General features: G+C 51.7%; 1 protein-coding gene across 1 annotated transcript in view; it reads left to right on the top strand.

Annotated features, from left to right (window-relative positions):
• LOC144955760 (uncharacterized) overlaps positions 1–22,061 on the top strand; it is a 41,746-nt gene extending 19,685 nt beyond the window's left edge. Inside the window, exon 4 of the mRNA XM_078885890.1 lies at positions 21,723–22,061. Coding sequence (XP_078742016.1) covers positions 21,723–21,970 — 248 coding nt within the window. The 3' untranslated portion in view covers positions 21,971–22,061. The remainder of the gene's footprint in view (positions 1–21,722) is intronic.
• The last annotated feature ends 894 nt before the right edge of the window (positions 22,062–22,955 follow it).

Below are 22,955 nucleotides of genomic sequence, written 5' to 3'. Positions count from 1 at the left end.
CACTCACCCACTCAATCACCCACCCACTCACTCACCCACCCACTCACCCACTCACTCACCCACTCACCCACTCACTCACCCACCCACTCACTCACCCACTCACTCACCCACTCACTCACCCACCCACTCACCCACTCACTCACCCACCCACCCACTCGCTCACCCACTCACTCACCCACTCACTCACCCACTCACCTACCCACCCATTCACCCATTGGCTCATTCACCCACCCACTAACCCACTCACTCACCCACCCACTCACCCACCCACCCATCCACTCACTCACCCACCCACTCACCCACCCACTCACCCACCCACTCACCCACCCACTCACTCACGCACCCACTCACTCACCCGCTCACTCACCCACTCGCTCACCCACCCACTCACCCACCCACTCACTCACTCACTCACCCACCCACTCACTCACTCACCCACCCACTCACCCACTCACCCACCCACCCACTCACTCACCCACCCACTCACCCACTCACTCACCCACTCACCCACTCACTCACGCACCCACTCACTCACCCACTCACTCACCCACTCGCTCACCCACCCACTCACCCACCCACTCACTCACTCACTCACCCACCCACTCACTCACTCACCCACCCACTCACCCACTCAATCACCCACCCACTCACTCACCCACCCACTCACCCACTCACTCACCCACTCACCCACTCACTCACCCACCCACTCACTCACCCACTCACCCACCCACTCACCCACTCACTCACCCACCCACCCACTCGCTCACCCACTCACTCACCCACTCACCCACTCACCCACTCACTCACCCACTCACTCACTCACCCACCCACTCACCCACCCACTCACTCACCCACTCACTCACCCACTCACCCACTCACCCACTCACTCACCCACCCACTCACCCACTCACTCACTCACCCACCCACTCACTCACTCACCCACCCACTCACCCACTCACTCACCCACTCACTCGGTCACTCACTCACCCACTCACTCACTCACCCACCCACTCACCCACTCACCCACCGACCCACCCACTCACTCACCCACTCACCCACCCACCCACTCACCCACTCACTCACCCACTCACCCACTCACCCACTCACTCACCCACTCACTCACCCACCCACTCACCCACCCACTCACCCACCCACTCACTCACCCACTCACCCACCCACTCACCCACTCACCCACCCACTCACCCACTCACTCACCCACCCACCCACTCACTCACTCACCCACCCACTCACCCACTCACTCACCCACTCACTCGGTCACTCACTCACCCACTCACTCACCCACCCACTCACCCACTCACCCACCGACCCACCCACCCACTCACCCACCCACTCACCCACTCACTCACCCACCCACCCACTCACTCACTCACTCACTCACTCACCCACTCACTCACCCACTCACTCGGTCACTCACTCACCCACTCACTCACCCACCCACTCACCCACTCACTCACCCACCCACCCACCCACTCACCCACTCACTCACCCACCCACCCACTCACTCACTCACTCACCCACCCACTCACCCACTCACTCACTCACTCACTCGGTCACTCACTCACCCACTCACTCACCCACCCACTCACCCACTCACCCACCGACTCACCCACTCACCCACCCACCCACTCACTCACCCATTCACTCACTCACCCACTCACTCACCCACCCACTCACCCACTCACTCACCCACCCACCCACCCACTCACTCACCCACTCACTCACCCACTCACTCACCCACTCACTCACCCACCCACTCACCCACCCACTCACTCACCCACTCACCCACCCACTCACCCACTCACCCACCGACCCACCCACTCACTCACTCACTCACCCACCCACTCACCCACTCACTCACCCACCCACTCACCCACCCACCCACTCACCCACTCACTCACCCACTCACCCACCCACCCACTCACCCACTCACTCACCCACTCACCCACTCACCCACTCACTCACCCACTCACTCACCCACTCACTCACCCACTCACTCACCCACCCACTCACCCACCCACTCACTCACCCACTCACTCACTCACCCACTCACCCACTCACCCACTCACCCACTCACTCACCCACTCACCCACCCACTCACCCACTCACTCACCCACCCACCCACTCACTCACTCACTCACCCACCCACTCACCCACTCACTCACCCACTCACTCGGTCACTCACTCACCCACTCACTCACTCACTCACCCACCCACTCACCCACTCACCCACAGACCCACCCACTCACTCACTCACCCACCCACTCACTCACCCACCCACCCACTCACCCACTCACTCACTCACCCACTCACCCACTCACTCACCCACTCACCCACTCACCCACTCACTCACTCACCCACCCACTCACCCACCCACTCACTCACCCACTCACTCACCCACCCACCCACCCACTCACCCACCCACTCACCCACTCACTCACCCACCCACTCACTCACTCACCCACCCACTCACCCACTCACCCACCCACCCACTCACTCACCCACCCACTCACCTACTCACTGAGTGGGTGACCGTGTGTGTCTGTGTGTGTGTGTGTCTGTGTGTGTGTCTGTGTGTATGTGTGTATGTCTATGTCTGTGTGTGTGTGTCTGTGTGTGTGTGTCTGTGTGTGTCTCTGTCTGTGTGTGTACATTGTTTATGCATCGTGTGTGTATTTGTCTATGTATATGTGCGTGTAATGTGTTTATATATATGTTGTGTGTGTATGTGTGTGTCTGTGTGTGTGTGTGTAATGTGTGTGTGTGAGTCTGTGTGCGTGTGAGTCTGTGTGCGTGTGAGTCTGTGTGCGTGTGAGTCTGTGTGCGTGTGTCTGTGTGCGTGTGTCTGTGTGCGTGTGTCTGTGTGCGTGTGTCTGTGTGCGTGTGTCTGTGTGCGTGTGTAATGTGTGTGTCTGTGTGTGTGTGTCTGTGTGTGTGTGTGTCTGTGTGCGTGTGTCTGTGTGCGTGTGAGTCTGTGTGTGTGTGTGTGTGTGTTTGTGTGTGTGTGTGTCTGTGTGTGAGTCTGTGTGTGTGTGTCTGTGTGTGTGTGTCTGTGTGTGTGTCTGTGTGTGAGTCTGTGTGCGTGTGTCTTTGTGTGTGTCACTGTGTGTGTGTGTATCTGTGTGTCTGTGTGTGTGTGTCTGTGTGGGGAGCGGTGGTGCAGCGGTTAGCGCGCTCACAGCCAACACCAGTGACGATTATCTGAACCGGTCCCGGGCCTCCCCTAGGTCGACTCAGCCTCAAATGAGTACCCGGTGCGGTGTGTGGTAAACATCGCCACTGGGGAGACAAAGGCGGCCGGGCGTGGTGCTAGCCACCCACCCTCTCGTGTGCCACAGTGCCGGTAGCCTTCATAGGTGCTTGCTAACAGCACTTGCCCCTACAGTCTGTTAAGGCTACACGGGGGATCTTTGTCTTTGTGTGTGTGTGTGTTTGCTGTTTTGTTTGTTGAGTTTAAATCGTTTTAGCCTTAAAGACATCCGAGACACACCCAAGACTGATTGTTCGTGCAGATACTGTGTGAGTGTGTGTCACTGTGTGTGTGTCACTGTGTGTGTGTGAGTGTGTGTCTGTGTGTGTGTCACTGTGTGTGTGTGTCTGTGTGTGTGTGAGTGTGTGTCTGTGTGTGTCACTGTGTGTGTGTGTCTGTGTGTGTGTCACTGTGTGTGTGTGTCTGTGTGTGTGTGTGTGTCACTGTGTGTGTCACTGTGTGTGTCACTGTGTGTGTGTGTCTGTGTGTGTCACTGTGTGTGTCACTGTGTGTGTCACTGTGTGTGTGTGTCACTGTGTGTGTGTGTCACTGTGTGTGTCACTGTGTGTGTCACTGTGTGTGTGTGTCTGTGTGTCTGTGTGTGTGTCACTGTGTGTGTGTCTGTGTGTCATGTGACAGCACTTGCCCCAACAGCCCTGCTAGAGGCTACCTGGGGTATTTTTGTCTGTGTGACAGCACTTGCCCCTACAGCCCTGCTAGAGGCTACCTGTGGTATCTTTGTCTGTGTGTGTGTAACAGCACTTGCCCCTAGAGCCTTGCTAGAGGCTACCTGGGGGAGCTTTGTCTGTGTGTGTAACAGCACTTGCCCCTAGAGCCCTGCTAGAGGCTACCTGGGGGAGCTTTGTCTGTGTGTGTGTGTGTAACAGCACTTGCCCCTACGGCCCTGCTGGAGGCTACCTGGGGTAGCTTTGTCTCTGTGTGTGTAACAGCACTTGCCCCTACAGCCCTGCTAGAGGCTACCTGGGGTAGCTTTGTCTGTGTGTGTGTAACAGCACTTGCCCCTAGAGCCTTGCTAGAGGCTACCTGGGGGAGCTTTGTCTGTGTGTGTAACAGCACTTGCCCCTAGAGCCTTGCTAGAGGCTACCTGGGGGAGCTTTGTCTTTAGCTCTGGGTTCTGTTTTTCCTGTTTAGACTTCCTGTTGCTACTGCCGCGTCCTGAAGGAGGGAGGGGGAGAGATTAGGGAGAGATTAGGGAGAGATTAGGGAGAGATTAGGGAGAGTTAAGGGAGAGTTAAGGGAGAGATAAGTGAGGGAGAGAGAGGGAGAGAGATTAGGGAGAGATTAGGGAGAGTTAAGGGAGAGTTAAGGGAGAGATAAGTGAGGGAGAGAGAGGGAGAGAGATTAGGGAGAGATTAGGGAGAGTTAAGGGAGAGATAAGTGAGGGAGAGAGAGGGAGAGAGATTAGGGAGAGATTAGGGAGAGTTAAGGGAGAGTTAAGGGAGAGATAAGTGAGGGAGAGAGAGGGAGAGAGATTAGGGAGAGATTAGGGAGAGTTAAGGGAGAGATTAGGGAGAGATTAGGGAGAGTTAAGGGAGAGTTAAGGGAGAGATAAGTGAGGGAGAGAGAGGGAGAGAGATTAGGGAGAGATTAGGGAGAGTTAAGGGAGAGATAAGTGAGGGAGAGAGAGGGAGAGAGATTAGGGAGAGATTAGGGAGAGTTAAGGGAGAGATTAGGGAGAGATTAGGGAGAGTTAAGGGAGAGTTAAGGGAGAGATAAGTGAGGGAGAGAGAGGGAGAGAGATTAGGGAGAGATTAGGGAGAGTTAAGGGAGAGATAAGTGAGGGAGAGAGAGGGAGAGAGATTAGGGAGAGATTAGGGAGAGTTAAGGGAGAGTTAAGGGAGAGATAAGTGAGGGAGAGAGAGGGAGAGAGATTAGGGAGAGATTAGGGAGAGTTAAGGGAGAGATTAGGGAGAGTTAAGGGAGAGATTAGGGAGAGATAAGTGAGGGAGAGAGAGGGAGAGAGATTAGGGAGAGATTAGGGAGAGTTAAGGGAGAGATTAGGGAGAGTTAAGGGAGAGAGAGGGAGAGAGATTAGGGAGAGTTAAGGGAGAGATTAGGGAGAGTTAAGGGAGAGATTAGGGAGAGTTAAGGGAGAGTTAAGGGAGAGTTAAGGGAGAGATAAGTGAGGGAGAGAGAGGGGGAGAGATTAGGGAGAGATTAGGGAGAGTTAAGGGAGAGGGAGAGAGATTAGGGAGAGTTAAGGGAGAGTTAAGGGAGAGGGAGAGAGATTAGGGAGAGTTAAGGGAGAGTTAAGGGAGAGGGAGAGAGAGTTAAGGGAGAGTTTTGGGAGAGTTCAGGGAGAGTTAAGTGAGGGAGAGAGATGGAGAGAGATGAGAGATTAGGGAGAGTTAAGGGAGAGTTAAGGTAGAGTTAAGTGAGAGAGATTAGGGAGAGATAAGAGAGAGATTAGGGAGAGATTAGGGAGAGATTAGAGAGAGTTAAGGGAGAGTTAAGGGAGAGTTTTGGGAGAGTTTTGGGAGAGTTCAGGGAGAGTTAAGGGAGAGTTAAGTGAGAGTTTTGGGAGAGTTAAGGGAGAGTTTTGGGAGAGTTAAGGGAGAGTTTTGGGAGAGTTAAGGGAGAGTTTTGGGAGAGTTCAGGGAGAGTTTTGGGAGAGTTAAGGGAGAGTTTTGGGAGAGTTAAGTGAGAGTTTTGGGAGAGTTAAGGGAGAGTTTTGGGAGAGTTCAGGGAGAGTTAAGGGAGAGTTAAGGGAGAGTTTTGGGAGAGTTCAGGGAGAGTTTTGGGAGAGTTAAGGGAGAGTTTTGGGAGAGTTAAGGGAGAGTTTTGGGAGAGTTCAGGGAGAGTTTTGGGAGAGTTAAGGGAGAGTTTTGGGAGAGTTAAGTGAGAGTTTTGGGAGAGTTAAGGGAGAGTTTTGGGAGAGTTCAGGGAGAGTTAAGGGAGAGTTAAGGGAGAGTTTTGGGAGAGTTCAGGGAGAGTTAAGGGAGAGTTAAGTGAGAGTTTTGGGAGAGTTCATGGAGAGTTTTGGGAGAGTTCAGGGAGAGTTAAGGGAGAGTTAAGGGAGAGTTTTGGGAGAGTTTTGGGAGAGATTAGGGAGAGATTAGAGAGAGTTAAGGGAGCGTTTTGGGAGAGTTTTGGGAGAGTTTTGGGAGAGTTTTGGGAGAGTTAAGGGAGAGTTTTGGGAGAGTTTTGGGAGAGTTAAGGGAGAGTTTTGGGAGAGTTCAGGGAGAGTTAAGGGAGAGTTAAGTGAGGGAGAGAGATGAGAGATTAGGGAGAGTTAAGGGAGAGTTAAGGGAGAGTTTTGGGAGAGTTTTGGGAGAGTTTTGGGAGAGTTAAGGGAGAGTTTTGGGAGAGTTCAGGGAGAGTTAAGGGAGAGTTAAGTGAGGGAGAGAGTTGAGAGATTAGGGAGAGTTAAGGGAGAGTTAAGGGAGAGTTAAGGGAGAGTTAAGGGAGAGTTTTGGGAGAGTTTTGGGAGAGTTAAGGGAGAGTTAAGTGAGCGAGAGATAAGAGAGAGATTAGAGAGAGATTAGGGAGAGATTAGGGAGAGATAAGAAAGAGATTAGGGAGAGATTAGGGAGAGATTAGAGAGAGATTAGGGAGAGTTAAGGGAGAGTTAAGGGAGAGTTAAGGGAGAGATAAGTGAGGGAGAGAGAGGGGGAGAGATTAGGGAGAGATTAGGGAGAGTTAAGGGAGAGGGAGAGAGATTAGGGAGAGTTAAGGGAGAGTTAAGGGAGAGGGAGAGAGATTAGGGAGAGTTAAGGGAGAGTTAAGGGAGAGGGAGAGAGAGTTAAGGGAGAGTTTTGGGAGAGTTCAGGGAGAGTTAAGTGAGGGAGAGAGATGGAGAGAGATGAGAGATTAGGGAGAGTTAAGGGAGAGTTAAGGTAGAGTTAAGTGAGAGAGATTAGGGAGAGATAAGAGAGAGATTAGGGAGAGATTAGGGAGAGATTAGAGAGAGTTAAGGGAGAGTTAAGGGAGAGTTTTGGGAGAGTTTTGGGAGAGTTCAGGGAGAGTTAAGGGAGAGTTAAGTGAGAGTTTTGGGAGAGTTAAGGGAGAGTTTTGGGAGAGTTAAGGGAGAGTTTTGGGAGAGTTAAGGGAGAGTTTTGGGAGAGTTCAGGGAGAGTTAAGGGAGAGTTAAGGGAGAGTTTTGGGAGAGTTAAGGGAGAGTTTTGGGAGAGTTCAGGGAGAGTTTTGGGAGAGTTAAGGGAGAGTTTTGGGAGAGTTAAGTGAGAGTTTTGGGAGAGTTAAGGGAGAGTTTTGGGAGAGTTCAGGGAGAGTTAAGGGAGAGTTAAGGGAGAGTTTTGGGAGAGTTCAGGGAGAGTTTTGGGAGAGTTAAGGGAGAGTTTTGGGAGAGTTAAGGGAGAGTTTTGGGAGAGTTAAGGGAGAGTTTTGGGAGAGTTCAGGGAGAGTTTTGGGAGAGTTAAGGGAGAGTTTTGGGAGAGTTAAGTGAGAGTTTTGGGAGAGTTAAGGGAGAGTTTTGGGAGAGTTCAGGGAGAGTTAAGGGAGAGTTAAGGGAGAGTTTTGGGAGAGTTCAGGGAGAGTTAAGGGAGAGTTAAGTGAGAGTTTTGGGAGAGTTCATGGAGAGTTTTGGGAGAGTTCAGGGAGAGTTAAGGGAGAGTTAAGGGAGAGTTTTGGGAGAGTTTTGGGAGAGATTAGGGAGAGATTAGAGAGAGTTAAGGGAGCGTTTTGGGAGAGTTTTGGGAGAGTTTTGGGAGAGTTTTGGGAGAGTTAAGGGAGAGTTTTGGGAGAGTTTTGGGAGAGTTAAGGGAGAGTTTTGGGAGAGTTCAGGGAGAGTTAAGGGAGAGTTAAGTGAGGGAGAGAGATGAGAGATTAGGGAGAGTTAAGGGAGAGTTAAGGGAGAGTTTTGGGAGAGTTTTGGGAGAGTTTTGGGAGAGTTAAGGGAGAGTTTTGGGAGAGTTCAGGGAGAGTTAAGGGAGAGTTAAGTGAGGGAGAGAGTTGAGAGATTAGGGAGAGTTAAGGGAGAGTTAAGGGAGAGTTAAGGGAGAGTTAAGGGAGAGTTTTGGGAGAGTTTTGGGAGAGTTAAGGGAGAGTTAAGTGAGCGAGAGATAAGAGAGAGATTAGAGAGAGATTAGGGAGAGATTAGGGAGAGATAAGAAAGAGATTAGGGAGAGATTAGGGAGAGATTAGAGAGAGATTAGGGAGAGATAAGAGAGAGATTAGGGAGAGATAAGAGAGAGATTAGGGAGAGGTTAGTGCAGAGGTAGTATCTGGGTGAGGCTGAGCCGCGTCGGGTATTTCGCGAAGAAAAAAAAAACTTTGCTAAAAAACAAAATCCAAACTTCTCAGATGCCATTACGAACAGTTATTGAACTTCGATGAATTATTATTTGGTTCTTTCGGTTAAGTCACGTCTAAGGATAAAGTAATAAATTAAATTAAATAACAGCACACTACGACGTTTCGATCGCGCTACACAAGCAATCGTCGTCGGGTACAAATGAAATAGCGACGCAAAATCTAACCGGAAAACCACAGACAGACACACTAGCAGACAGACATCACCAAGATACATACATAGCGCGAGAGCAAGACAGGTAACAGAGAGGGGTGATCGTCTCTGTGTGGTGGCCTTAAATAGACAGGGGGGGGCGGCGGACGCAGAGAGAGGGAGGAGGGTTAGAGGAACAATTTGCATATCAATGAGTGGTCAACAAAACGTGGTGCTGCGAATGCGATGGCACGGCAAGCAAGCAGATATCACCAAGATACATAGCGCGAGAGCAACACAGGTAACAGAGAGGGGTGATCGTCTCTGTGTGGTGGCCTTAAATAGACAGGGGGGGGCGGCGGACGCAGAGAGAGGGAGGAGGGTTAGAGAAACAATTTGCATATCAATGAGTTGTCAACAAAACGTGGTGCTGCGAATGCGATGGCACGGCAAGCAAGCAGATATCACCAAGATACATAGCGCGAGAGCAACACAGGTAACAGAGAGGGGTGATCGTCTCTGTGTGGTGGCCTTAAATAGACAGGGGGGGGGCGGCGGACGCAGAGAGAGGGAGGAGGGTTAGAGAAACAATTTGCATATCAATGAGTGGTCAACAAAACGTGGTGCTGCGAATGCGATGGCACGGCAAGCAAGCAGATATCACCAAGATACATAGCGCGAGAGCAACACAGGTAACAGAGAGGGGTGATCGTCTCTGTGTGGTGGCCTTAAATAGACAGGGGGGGGGCGGCGGACGCAGAGAGAGGGAGGAGGGTTAGAGAAACAATTTGCATATCAATGAGTGGTCAACAAAACGTGGAGCTGCGAATGCAATGGCACGGCAAAGCAAGGCCTGAAACATCAGGAGAAGGGCAGACTAAAATTAAACAACCTCGCAAAATATCGAAATGTAATGTAATGCAACACACAATGAACGCATAGCCTGGTCGATTACGCATTTCAAAGGTTGCTAAGTTAGAATTGAAGTGTGAACATTCTAAAGTTCTAAAATTAAGATTGAACCACTTCTACGGGGAAGTTTAAAGCGTATCTTCTCTCTCTCTCTCTGCCTGCCTGCGTCCTCTCTTTAGAATGTTCACACTTACATTCTAACGTAGCAATCTTTGCAATACGTAATCTGCTGCGATTTAGAATAATCCGTCTGCCTAAAGGAGCCGTGTGGTGTCCCTTGAATTTGCCTTCAATTTAACAAGTTGTGTGTGCGCGTGTGCTCCGTTCGGTTTCTCCGCTGGACACAGAAGTCGCCTTTGCTCAAGAATGCCACTTTATAAATCACTGACACAAACACTGACACCGTCACTGTTTCAAGCGTCGTACCTGCGCAAAACTGTGAATTTCACCCTCCTCCCGCTCTCCGCACATCCAAAGCCACTCTTTTCTCTCCTGGCTGTCCTTGGACAGGCACAAAGTAGCAAACCAGACCATCATAACATTTACACTATGAGATCTCTTTTACCAGTGGCAAAATATAATAGTAGGTACACTATGGGAACCTCATTTGCCTTTTGGCGTCATCTGGTCCAACCCATATGAGACTAGGCTCTAAGGAAAGCTGTCTCGGGTGTGGACCAATCAACTTCAAGGACCATGTGAGACTAGGCTCTAAGGAAAGCTGTCTCGGGTGTGGACCAATCAACTTCAAGGACCATGTGAGACTAGGCTCTAAGGAAAGCTGTCTCGGGTGTGGACCAATCAACTTCAAGGACCATGTGAGACTAGGCTCTAAGGAAAGCTGTCTCGGGTGTGGACCAATCAACTTCAAGGACCATGTGAGACTAGGCTCTAAGGAAAGCTGTCTCGGGTGTGGACCAATCAACTTCAAGGACCATGTGAGACTGGGCTCTAAGGAAAGCTGTCTCGGGTGTGGACCAATCAACTTCAAGGACCATGTGAGACTAGGCTCTAAGGAAAGCTGTCTCGGGTGTGGACCAATCAACTTCAAGGACCATGTGAGACTAGGCTCTAAGGAAAGCTGTCTCGGGTGTGGACCAATCAACTTCAAGGACCATGTGAGACTGGGCTCTAAGGAAAGCTGTCTCGGGTGTGGACCAATAAACTTCAAGGACCATGTGAGACTGGGCTCTAAGGAAAGCTGTCTCGGGTGTGGACCAATCAACTTCAAGGACCATGTGAGACTAGGCTCTAAGGAAAGCTGTCTCGGGTGTGGACCAATCAACTTAAAGGACCATGTGAGACTAGGCTCTAAGGAAAGCTGTCTCGGGTGTGGGCCAATCACCTTCAAGGACCATGTGAGACTAGGCTCTAAGGAAAGCTGTCTCGGGTGTGGGCCAATCAACTTCAAGGACCATGTGAGACTAGGCTCTAAGGAAAGCCGTCTCGGGTGTGGACCAATCAACTTCAAGGACCATGTGAGATTAGGCTCTAAGGAAAGCTGTCTCGGGTGTGGACCAATCAACTTCAAGGACCATGTGAGACTAGGCTCTAAGGAAAGCTGTCTCGGGTGTGGGCCAATCACCTTCAAGGACCATGTGAGACTAAGCTCTAAGGAAAGCTGTCTCGGGTGTGGACCAATCAACTTCAAGGACCATGTGAGACTAGGCTCTAAGGAAAGCCGTCTCGGGTGTGGGCCAATCACCTTCAAGGACCATGTGAGACTAGGCTCTAAGGAAAGCCGTCTCGGGTGTGGGCCAATCAACTTCAAGGACCATGTGAGACTAGGCTCTAAGGAAAGCTGTCTCGGGTGTGGACCAATCAACTTCAAGGACCATGTGAGACTAGGCTCTAAGGAAAGCTGTCTCGGGTGTGGACCAATCAACTTCAAGGACCATGTGAGACTAGGCTCTAAGGAAAGCTGTCTCGGGTGTGGACCAGTCAACTTCAAGGACCATGTGAGACTAGGCTCTAAGGAAAGCTGTCTCTGGTGTGGACCAATCAACTTCAAGGACCATGTGAGACTAGGCTCTAAGGAAAGCCGTCTCGGGTGTGGGCCAATCAACTTCAAGGACCATGTGAGACTAGGCTCTAAGGAAAGCTGTCTCTGGTGTGGACCAATCAACTTCAAGGACCATGTGAGACTAGGCTCTAAGGAAAGCCGTCTCGGGTGTGGGCCAATCAACTTCAAGGGCCATGTGAGACTAGGCTCTAAGGAAAGCTGTCTCGGGTGTGGACCAATCAACTTCAAGGACCATGTGAGACTAGGCTCTAAGGAAAGCCGTCTCGGGTGTGGACCAATCAACTTCAAGGACCATGTGAGACTAGGCTCTAAGGAAAGCTGTCTCGGGTGTGGACCAATCAACTTCAAGGACCATGTGAGACTAGGCTCTAAGGAAAGCTGTCTCTGGTGTGGACCAATCAACTTCAAGGACCATGTGAGACTAGGCTCTAAAGAAAGCTGTCTCGGGTGTGGGCCAATCAACTTCAAGGACCATGTGAGACTAGGCTCTAAGGAAAGCTGTCTCGGGTGTGGACCAATCAACTTCAAGGACCATGTGAGACTAGGCTCTAAGTAAAGCTGTCTCGGGTGTGGACCAATCAACTTCAAGGACCATGTGAGACTAGGCTCTAAGGAAAGCTGTCTCGGGTGTGGACCAATCAACTTCAAGGACCATGTGAGACTAGGCTCTAAAGAAAGCCGTCTCGGGTGTGGGCCAATCAACTTCAAGGACCATGTGAGACTAGGCTCTAAGGAAAGCTGTCTCGGGTGTGGACCAATCACCTTCAAGGACCATGTGAGACTAGGCTCTAAGGAAAGCCGTCTCGGGTGTGGACCAATCAACTTCAAGGACCATCTGAGACTAGGCTCTAAAGAAAGCTGTCTCGGGTGTGGACCAATCAACTTCAAGGACCATGTGAGACTAGGCTCTAAGGAAAGCTGTCTCGGGTGTGGACCAGTCAACTTCAAGGACCATGTGAGACTAGGCTCTAAGGAAAGCTGTCTCGGGTGTGGACCAATCAACTTCAAGGACCATGTGAGACTGGGCTCTAAGGAAAGCTGTCTCGGGTGTGGGCCAATCAACTTCAAGGACCATGTGAGACTAGGCTCTAAGGAAAGCTGTCTCGGGTGTGGACCAATCAACTTCAAGGACCATGTGAGACTAGGCTCTAAGGAAAGCCGTCTCGGGTGTGGACCAATCAACTTCAAGGACCATGTGAGACTAGGCTCTAAGGAAAGCCGTCTCGGGTGTGGACCAATCAACGTCAAGGACCAAGTGAGACTAGGCTCTAAGGAAAGCTGTCTCGGGTGTGGACCAATCAACTTCAAGGACCATGTGAGACTAGGCTCTAAGGAAAGCCGTCTCGGGTGTGAACCAATCAACTTCAAGGACCATGTGAGACTAGGCTCTAAGGAAAGCCGTCTCGGGTGTGGACCAATCAACTTCAAGGACCATGTGAGACTAGGCTCTAAGGAAAGCCGTCTCGGGTGTGGACCAATCAACGTCAAGGACCAAGTGAGACTAGGCTCTAAGGAAAGCTGTCTCGGGTGTGGACCAATCAACTTCAAGGACCATGTGAGACTAGGCTCTAAGGAAAGCCGTCTCGGGTGTGAACCAATCAACTTCAAGGACCATGTGAGACTAGGCTCTAAAGAAAGCCGTCTCGGGTGTGGACCAATCAACTTCAAGGACCATGTGAGACTAGGCTCTAAGGAAAGCTGTCTCGGGTGTGGACCAATCAACTTCAAGGACCATGTGAGACTAGGCTCTAAGGAAAGCTGTCTCGGGTGTGGGCCAATCAACTTCAAGGACCATGTGAGACTAGGCTCTAAGGAAAGCCGTCTCGGGTGTGGACCAATCAACTTCAAGGACCATGTGAGACTAGGCTCTAAGGAAAGCCGTCTCGGGTGTGGACCAATCAACTTCAAGGACCATGTGAGACTAGGCTCTAAAGAAAGCCGTCTCGGGTGTGGACCAATCAACTTCAAGGACCATGTGAGACTAGGCTCTAAGGAAAGCTGTCTCGGGTGTGGACCAATCAACTTCAAGGACCATGTGAGACTGGGCTCTAAGGAAAGCTGTCTCGGGTGTGGACCAATCAACTTCAAGGACCATGTGAGACTAGGCTCTAAGGAAAGCTGTCTCGGGTGTGGACCAATCAACTTCAAGGACCATGTGAGACTAGGCTCTAAGGAAAGCTGTCTCGGGTGTGGGCCAATCAACTTCAAGGACCATGTGAGACTAGGCTCTAAGGAAAGCCGTCTCGGGTGTGGACCAATCAACTTCAAGGACCATGTGAGACTAGGCTCTAAGGAAAGCCGTCTCGGGTGTGGACCAATCAACGTCAAGGACCAAGTGAGACTAGGCTCTAAGGAAAGCTGTCTCGGGTGTGGACCAATCAACTTCAAGGACCATGTGAGACTAGGCTCTAAGGAAAGCCGTCTCGGGTGTGAACCAATCAACTTCAAGGACCATGTGAGACTAGGCTCTAAAGAAAGCCGTCTCGGGTGTGGACCAATCAACTTCAAGGACCATGTGAGACTAGGCTCTAAGGAAAGCCGTCTCGGGTGTGGACCAATCAACGTCAAGGACCAAGTGAGACTAGGCTCTAAGGAAAGCTGTCTCGGGTGTGGACCAATCACCTTCAAGGACCATGTGAGACTAGGCTCTAAGGAAAGCCGTCTCGGGTGTGGACCAATCAACTTCAAGGACCATCTGAGACTAGGCTCTAAAGAAAGCTGTCTCGGGTGTGGACCAATCAACTTCAAGGACCATGTGAGACTAGGCTCTAAGGAAAGCTGTCTCGGGTGTGGACCAGTCAACTTCAAGGACCATGTGAGACTAGGCTCTAAGGAAAGCTGTCTCGGGTGTGGACCAATCAACTTCAAGGACCATGTGAGACTGGGCTCTAAGGAAAGCTGTCTCGGGTGTGGGCCAATCAACTTCAAGGACCATGTGAGACTAGGCTCTAAGGAAAGCTGTCTCGGGTGTGGACCAATCAACTTCAAGGACCATGTGAGACTAGGCTCTAAGGAAAGCCGTCTCGGGTGTGGACCAATCAACTTCAAGGACCATGTGAGACTAGGCTCTAAGGAAAGCCGTCTCGGGTGTGGACCAATCAACGTCAAGGACCAAGTGAGACTAGGCTCTAAGGAAAGCTGTCTCGGGTGTGGACCAATCAACTTCAAGGACCATGTGAGACTAGGCTCTAAGGAAAGCCGTCTCGGGTGTGAACCAATCAACTTCAAGGACCATGTGAGACTAGGCTCTAAGGAAAGCCGTCTCGGGTGTGGACCAATCAACTTCAAGGACCATGTGAGACTAGGCTCTAAGGAAAGCCGTCTCGGGTGTGGACCAATCAACGTCAAGGACCAAGTGAGACTAGGCTCTAAGGAAAGCTGTCTCGGGTGTGGACCAATCAACTTCAAGGACCATGTGAGACTAGGCTCTAAGGAAAGCCGTCTCGGGTGTGAACCAATCAACTTCAAGGACCATGTGAGACTAGGCTCTAAAGAAAGCCGTCTCGGGTGTGGACCAATCAACTTCAAGGACCATGTGAGACTAGGCTCTAAGGAAAGCTGTCTCGGGTGTGGACCAATCAACTTCAAGGACCATGTGAGACTAGGCTCTAAGGAAAGCTGTCTCGGGTGTGGGCCAATCAACTTCAAGGACCATGTGAGACTAGGCTCTAAGGAAAGCCGTCTCGGGTGTGGACCAATCAACTTCAAGGACCATGTGAGACTAGGCTCTAAGGAAAGCCGTCTCGGGTGTGGACCAATCAACTTCAAGGACCATGTGAGACTAGGCTCTAAAGAAAGCCGTCTCGGGTGTGGACCAATCAACTTCAAGGACCATGTGAGACTAGGCTCTAAGGAAAGCTGTCTCGGGTGTGGACCAATCAACTTCAAGGACCATGTGAGACTGGGCTCTAAGGAAAGCTGTCTCGGGTGTGGACCAATCAACTTCAAGGACCATGTGAGACTAGGCTCTAAGGAAAGCTGTCTCGGGTGTGGACCAATCAACTTCAAGGACCATGTGAGACTAGGCTCTAAGGAAAGCTGTCTCGGGTGTGGGCCAATCAACTTCAAGGACCATGTGAGACTAGGCTCTAAGGAAAGCCGTCTCGGGTGTGGACCAATCAACTTCAAGGACCATGTGAGACTAGGCTCTAAGGAAAGCCGTCTCGGGTGTGGACCAATCAACGTCAAGGACCAAGTGAGACTAGGCTCTAAGGAAAGCTGTCTCGGGTGTGGACCAATCAACTTCAAGGACCATGTGAGACTAGGCTCTAAGGAAAGCCGTCTCGGGTGTGAACCAATCAACTTCAAGGACCATGTGAGACTAGGCTCTAAAGAAAGCCGTCTCGGGTGTGGACCAATCAACTTCAAGGACCATGTGAGACTAGGCTCTAAGGAAAGCCGTCTCGGGTGTGGACCAATCAACGTCAAGGACCAAGTGAGACTAGGCTCTAAGGAAAGCTGTCTCGGGTGTGGACCAATCAACTTCAAGGACCATGTGAGACTAGGCTCTAAGGAAAGCCGTCTCGGGTGTGAACCAATCAACTTCAAGGACCATGTGAGACTAGGCTCTAAAGAAAGCCGTCTCGGGTGTGGACCAATCAACTTCAAGGACCATGTGAGACTAGGCTCTAAGGAAAGCTGTCTCGGGTGTGGACCAATCAACTTCAAGGACCATGTGAGACTAGGCTCTAAGGAAAGCTGTCTCGGGTGTGGGCCAATCAACTTCAAGGACCATGTGAGACTAGGCTCTAAGGAAAGCTGTCTCGGGTGTGGACCAATCAACTTCAAGGACCATGTGAGACTAGGCTCTAAGGAAAGCTGTCTCGGGTGTGGACCAATCAACGTCAAGGACCAAGTGAGACTAGGCTCTAAGGAAAGCTGTCTCGGGTGTGGACCAATCAACTTCAAGGACCATGTGAGACTAGGCTCTAAGGAAAGCCGTCTCGGGTGTGAACCAATCAACTTCAAGGACCATGTGAGACTAGGCTCTAAAGAAAGCCGTCTCGGGTGTGGACCAATCAACTTCAAGGACCATGTGAGACTAGGCTCTAAGGAAAGCTGTCTCGGGTGTGGACCAATCAACTTCAAGGACCATGTGAGACTAGGCTCTAAGGAAAGCTGTCTCGGGTGTGGGCCAATCAACTTCAAGGACCATGTGAGACTAGGCTCTAAGGAAAGCTGTCTCGGGTGTGGACCAATCAACTTCAAGGACCATGTGAGACTAGGCTCTAAGGAAAGCTGTCTCGGGTGTGGACCAATCAACTTCAAGGACCATGTGAGACTAGGCTCTAAGGAAAGCTGTCTCGGGTGTGGACCAATCAACTTCAAGGACCATGTGAGACTAGGCTCTAAGGAAAGCCGTCTCGGGTGTGGACCAATCAACTTCAAGGACCATGTGAGACTAGGCTCTAAGGAAAGCTGTCTCTGGTGTGGACCAATCAACTTCAAGGGCCATGTGAGACTAGGCTCTAAGGAAAGCTGTCTCGGGTGTGGACCAATCAACTTCAAGGACCATGTGAGACTAGGCTCTAGGGAAAGCTGTCTCGGGTGTGGGCCAATCAACTTCAAGGACAGCGCATATTATTATCATCCTTATCAGAGTCGATTCTTTTTGTTTGCTTTATCGACTACTTGTGTTGTGCTCATTGCAAACATGATGCCTTGAATAGAGGTGTCAGTTTTGTACCAGTTAAAAGGGTAAAAACCCACCATCACATCATAACATTGTCCCACACGGCAGCTAGCGGCTAGGTTGCTACAATGTAAAACTCGCGGGCCGCACTAACATTAAACTTTCATATTCTCAGGTTTTTTCGGTAAAGTCACGTAGGTAAAACATTAAAAGTAATGAATTAGCTGCAGCTAATCTGGCAGTGACGGTCCCACCTGATGACGGAGACTTGTGTTGCCTCCGAAACGTCGTGAATTTTATTTTGTTTTGTTTTATTTTACTTTCATTACTTTTAATGTTTTTACCTACGTGACTTTACCGGAAAAACCTGAGAATATGAATCATTGCAGTCACGAAAGCTTCAAATCTAGAATTAAACTTTCACACAAAATATCGTCCCGAGGGCCGCAATTGGCCCGCGGGCCGCGAGTTCGCGGAGAGTTCAGTGCGAAAGTTAAGAGGGTAACACTTGGCTGGCATAATCTCTCTCTCATCTGTGCACTCCACGTGTCTCTCTACGTGTCTCTCTGCGTGTGTCTCTGTGTGTGTCTTTGTAAGTGTCTCTCTGCGCGTGTCTCTCTGTTTCTCTCACCTGTGCACTCCACGTGTCTCTGCGTGTGTCTCTGTGTGTGTCTTTGTAAGCGTCTCTCTGCGCGTGTCTCTCTGTTTCTCTCATCTGTGCACTCCACGTGTCTCTCTGCGTGTGTCTCTGTGTGTGTCTTTGTAAGCGTCTCTCTGCGTGTGTCTCTGCGTGTGTCTTTGTAAGTGTCTCTCTGCGCGTGTCTCTCTGTTTCTCTCACCTGTGCACTCCACGTGTCTCTCTGCGTGTGTCTCTGTGTGTGTCTTTGTAAGCGTCTCTCTGCGTGTGTCTCTGCGTGTGTCTTTGTAAGTGTCTCTCTGCGCGTGTCTCTCTGTTTCTCTCATCTGTGCACTCCACGTGTCTCTGCGTGTGTCTCTGTGTGTGTCTTTGTAAGCGTCTCTCTGCGTGTGTCTCTGCGTGTGTCTTTGTAAGCGTCTCTCTGCGCGTGTCTCTCTGTTTCTCTCATCTGTGCACTCCACGTGTCTCTCTGCGTGTGTCTCTGCGTGTGTCTTTGTAAGCGTCTCTCTGCGTGTGTCTCTGTGTGTGTCTTTGTAAGTGTCTCTCTGCGCGTGTCTCTCTGTTTCTCTCATCTGTGCACTCCACGTGTCTCTCTGCGTGTGTCTCTGTGTGTGTCTTTGTAAGTGTCTCTCTGCGCGTGTCTCTCTGTTTCTCTCACCTGTGCACTCCACGTGTCTCTCTGCGTGTGTCTCTGTGTGTGTCTTTGTAAGTGTCTCTCTGCGCGTGTCTCTCTGTTTCTCTCACCTGTGCACTCCACGTGTCTCTCTGCGTGTGTCTCTGTGTGTGTCTTTGTAAGTGTCTCTCTGCGCGTGTCTCTCTGTTTCTCTCATCTGTGCACTCCACGTGTCTCTCTGCGTGTGTCTCTGTGTGTGTCTTTGTAAGCGTCTCTCTGTGTGTGTCTCTGTGTGTGTCTTTGTAAGTGTCTCTCTGCGCGTGTCTCTCTGTTTCTCTCTGTGTGCACTCCACGTGTCTCTCTGCGTGTGTCTCTGTGTGTGTCTTTGTAAGCGTCTCTCTGCGCGTGTCTCTCTGTTTCTCTCTGTTTCTCTCTGTGTGCACTCCACGTGTCTCTCTGCGTGTGTCTCTGTGTGTGTCTTTGTAAGTGTCTCTCTGCGCGTGTCTCTCTGTTTCTCTCATCTGTGCACTCCACGTGTCTCTCTGCGTGTCTCTCTGTGTGTGTCTTTGTAAGTGTCTCTCTGCGTGTGTCTCTGTGTGTCTCTCTGTGTGTGTCTTTGTAAGTGTCTCTCTGCGTGTCTCTCTGTGTGTCTCTCTGTGTGTGTCTTTGTAAGTGTCTCTCTGTGTGTGTCTCTCTGTTTCTCTCATCTGTGCACTCCACGTGTCTCTCTGCGTGTGTCTCTGTGTGTGTCTTTGTAAGCGTCTCTCTGCGTGTGTCTCTGTGTGTGTCTTTGTAAGTGTCTCTCTGCGCGTGTCTCTCTGTTTCTCTCATCTGTGCACTCCACGTGTCTCTCTGCGTCTCTCTGCGTGTGTCTTTGTAAGTGTCTCTCTGCGCGTGTCTCTCTGTTTCTCTCTGTGTGTCTCTCTGCGTCTCTCTGTGTGTGTCTCTGTGTGTGTCTTTGTGTCTCTCTGTGCGTGTCTCTCTGTTTCTCTCTGTCTCTCTCTGCGTGTCTCTCTCTGCGTGTCTCTCTCTGCGTGTCTCTCTCTGCGTGTCTCTCTGTGTCTCTCTCTCTGTCTCTCTGTGTCTCTCTGTCTCTCTGTGTCTCTCTCTCTGCGTGTCTCTCTCTGTCTCTCTCTGCGTGTCTCTCTCTGCGTCTCTCTGTGCGTCTCTCTCTCCGTGTCTTTCTCTGCGTGTCTCTCTCTCTGCGTGTCTCTCTGTGTCTCTCTGTCTCTCTGTGTCTCTCTGTCTCTCTGTGTCTCTCTGTCTCTCTGTGTCTCTCTCTCTCTGCGTGTCTCTCTGCGTGTCTCTCTGCGTGTCTCTCTCTGCGTGTCTCTCTGCGTGTCTCTCTGCGTGTCTCTCTGCGTGTCTCTCTGCGTGTCTCTCTCTGCGTGTCTCTCTGCGTGTCTCTCTCTGCGTGTCTCTCTGCGTGTCTCTCTGCGTGTCTCTCTGTGCGTGTCTCTCTCTGCGTGTCTCTCTGCGTGTCTCTCTGCGTGTCTCTCTGTGCGTGTCTCTCTGTGCGTGTCTCTCTCTGCGTGTCTCTCTGCGTGTCTCTCTGTGCGTGTCTCTCTCTGCGTGTCTCTCTGCGTGTCTCTCTGCGTGTCTCTCTGTGCGTGTCTCTCTGTGCGTGTCTCTCTCTGCGTGTCTCTCTGCGTGTCTCTCTGTGCGTGTCTCTCTCTGCGTGTCTCTCTGCGTGTCTCTCTGCGTGTCTCTCTGTGCGTGTCTCTCTGTGCGTGTCTCTCTCTGCGTGTCTCTCTGCGTGTCTCTCTGTGCGTGTCTCTCTCTGCGTGTCTCTCTGCGTGTCTCTCTGTGTGTCTCTCTGCGTGTCTCTCTCTCTCTCTGCGTGTCTCTCTGTGTCTCTCTGTCTCTCTCTGTGCGTGTCTCTCTCTGCGTGTCTCTCTGCGTGTCTCTCTGTGTGTCTCTCTCTGTCTCTCTGTGTCTCTCTCTCTCTCTGCGTGTCTCTCTGCGTGTCTCTCTGCGTGTCTCTCTGTGCGTGTCTCTCTCTGCGTGTCTCTCTGCGTGTCTCTCTGTGCGTGTCTCTCTGTGTGTCTCTCTCTGCGTCTCTCTGTGTGTCTCTCTCTCTGTGTCTCTCTCTGCGTGTCTCTCTGTGTGTCTCTCTCTCTCTGTGTCTCTCTGTGTCTCTCTCTCTGTCTCTCTGTGTCTCTGTCTCTCTCTGCGTGTCTCTCTGTGTGTGTGTCTCTCTCTCTGCGTCTCTCTCTGCGCGTGTCTCTCTCTGCGTGTCTCTCTCTCTGTGCGTGTCTCTGTGTCTCTCTCTCTGCGTCTCTCTCTGTGTCTCTCTGCGTGTCTCTCTGCGTCTCTCTCTCTGCGTGTGTCTCTCTCTGCGTCTCTCTGTGTGTCTCTCTGTCTCTGTGTGTGTCTCTGTGTGTGTCTCTGTGTCTCTGTCTTTGCGTGTGTCTCTGTGTGTGTGTCTCTGTGTGTCTCTGTGTGTGTGTCTCTGTGTGTGTCTCTGTGTGTGTCTCTGTGTGTGTGTGTCTCTGTGTGTGTCTCTGTGTGTGTCTCTGTGTGTGTCTCTGTGTGTGTCTCTGTGTGTGTGTCTCTGTGTGTGTCTCTGTGTGTGTCTCTGTGTGTCTCTGTGTGTGTCTCTGTGTGTGTCTCTGTGTGTGTCTCTGTGTGTGTCTCTGTGTGTGTGTCTGTGTGTGTCTCTGTGTGTGTCTCTGTGTGTGTCTCTGTGTGTCTCTGTGTGTGTGTCTCTGTGTGTGTCTCTGTGTGTGTCTCTGTGTGTGTCTCTGTGTGTGTCTCTGTGTGTGTCTCTGTGTGTGTGTCTGTGTGTGTCTCTGTGTGTCTCTGTGTGTGTCTCTGTGTGTCTCTGTGTGTGTCTCTGTGTGTGTCTCTGTGTGTGTGTCTGTGTGTGTCTCTGTGTGTGTCTCTGTGTGTCTCTGTGTGTGTCTCTGTGTGTCTCTGTGTGTGTGTCTCTGTGTGTGTCTCTGTGTGTGTGTCTCTGTGTGTGTCTCTGTCTGTGTCTCTGTGTGTGTGTCTCTGTGTGTGTCTCTGTGTGTGTGTCTCTGTGTGTGTCTCTGTGTGTGTGTCTCTGTGTGTGTGTCTGTGTGTGTCTCTGTGTGTCTCTCTGTCTCTCTCTGCGTGTGTCTCTCTGTCTCTCTCTGCGTGTCTCTCTCTCTGCGCGTGTCTCTCTCTGCGCGTCTCTCCGCGCCTCCGTCTAACCCCCGCCCCGTCCTCCCCCCTCTCACACCCTTCCCCAGGCCTCTGCACCTTGACCACCGCCATCTCCGTGTCCCTCTCCCCCCGTCTGATGCTGCTCCCGCTGCCTCCTTCGGCCCTTCTCTGCGACGTTGACCACTCGACCCCCTCACCGCTCCCCGGCTGGTCTACGTGGCTCGCCGTGGCCTCGGCCTGCCAGGAGCTCGCGGCCTCGGCCCTGCTGACGTGGGCACGAGCGGCGAGCCTCACCCACTACCGCTCCGTCATCAACACGGACGCTCGCCACTAGCGACGCTCGCTCAGTCGCTCGCTCGCTCAGTCACTCAGTCAGTCACTCGCTCAGTCACTCACTCAGTCACTCACTCACTCAATCAGACACTCACCCACCCACCCACTCACTCACTCAGTCAGTCGCTCGCTCAGTCAGTCACTCACTCACTCACTCACCCACCCACCCACCCACTCACTCACCCACCCACTCACTCACTCAGTCACTCACTCACTCAGTCACTCAGTCAGTCACTCACTCACCCACCCACCCACTCACTCACTCACCCACCCACTCACTCACTCACCCACCCACTCACTCACCCACCTACTCACTCACTCACCCACCCACTCACTCACCCACCCACTCACTCACTCACCCACCCACTCACTCACCCACCTACTCACTCACTCACCCACCCACTCACTCACCCACCTACTCACTCACTCGCTCAGTCACTCAGTCACTCACTCACTCACTCACCCACCCACTCACTCAGTCACTCGCTCAGTCACTCAGTCACTCGCTCACCCACTCACTCACCCACCTACTCACTCACTCACTCGGCCTGCCAGGAGCTCGCGGCCTCGGCCCTGCTGACGTGGGCACGAGCGGCGAGCCTCACCCACTACCGCTCCGTCATCAACACGGACGCTCGCCACTAGTGACGCTCGCTCAGTCAGTCACTCGCTCGCTCGCTCAGTCAGTCACTCGCTCACTCACTCACCCACTCACTCACTCACCCACCCACTCACTCACCCACCTACTCGCTCACTCACCCACCTACTCAGTCACTCACTCACTCAATCAGACACTCACCCACCCACTCACTCAGTCAGTCGCTCACCCACCCACTCACCCACTCACTCACCCACCCACTCACTCACCCACCCACTCACTCACTCACCCACCTACTCACTCACTCGCTCAGTCACTCAGTCACTCACTCACTCACTCACCCACCCACTCACTCAGTCACTCGCTCAGTCACTCAGTCACTCGCTCA

Source organism: Lampetra fluviatilis, unplaced genomic scaffold, assembly GCF_964198595.1.
Source record: "Lampetra fluviatilis unplaced genomic scaffold, kcLamFluv1.1 SCAFFOLD_408, whole genome shotgun sequence".
Lineage (NCBI taxonomy): Eukaryota > Metazoa > Chordata > Hyperoartia > Petromyzontiformes > Petromyzontidae > Lampetra > Lampetra fluviatilis.
The sequence above is the reverse complement of the archived record's forward strand: the minus strand, read 5'-3'. Positions and strand labels throughout refer to the sequence as shown.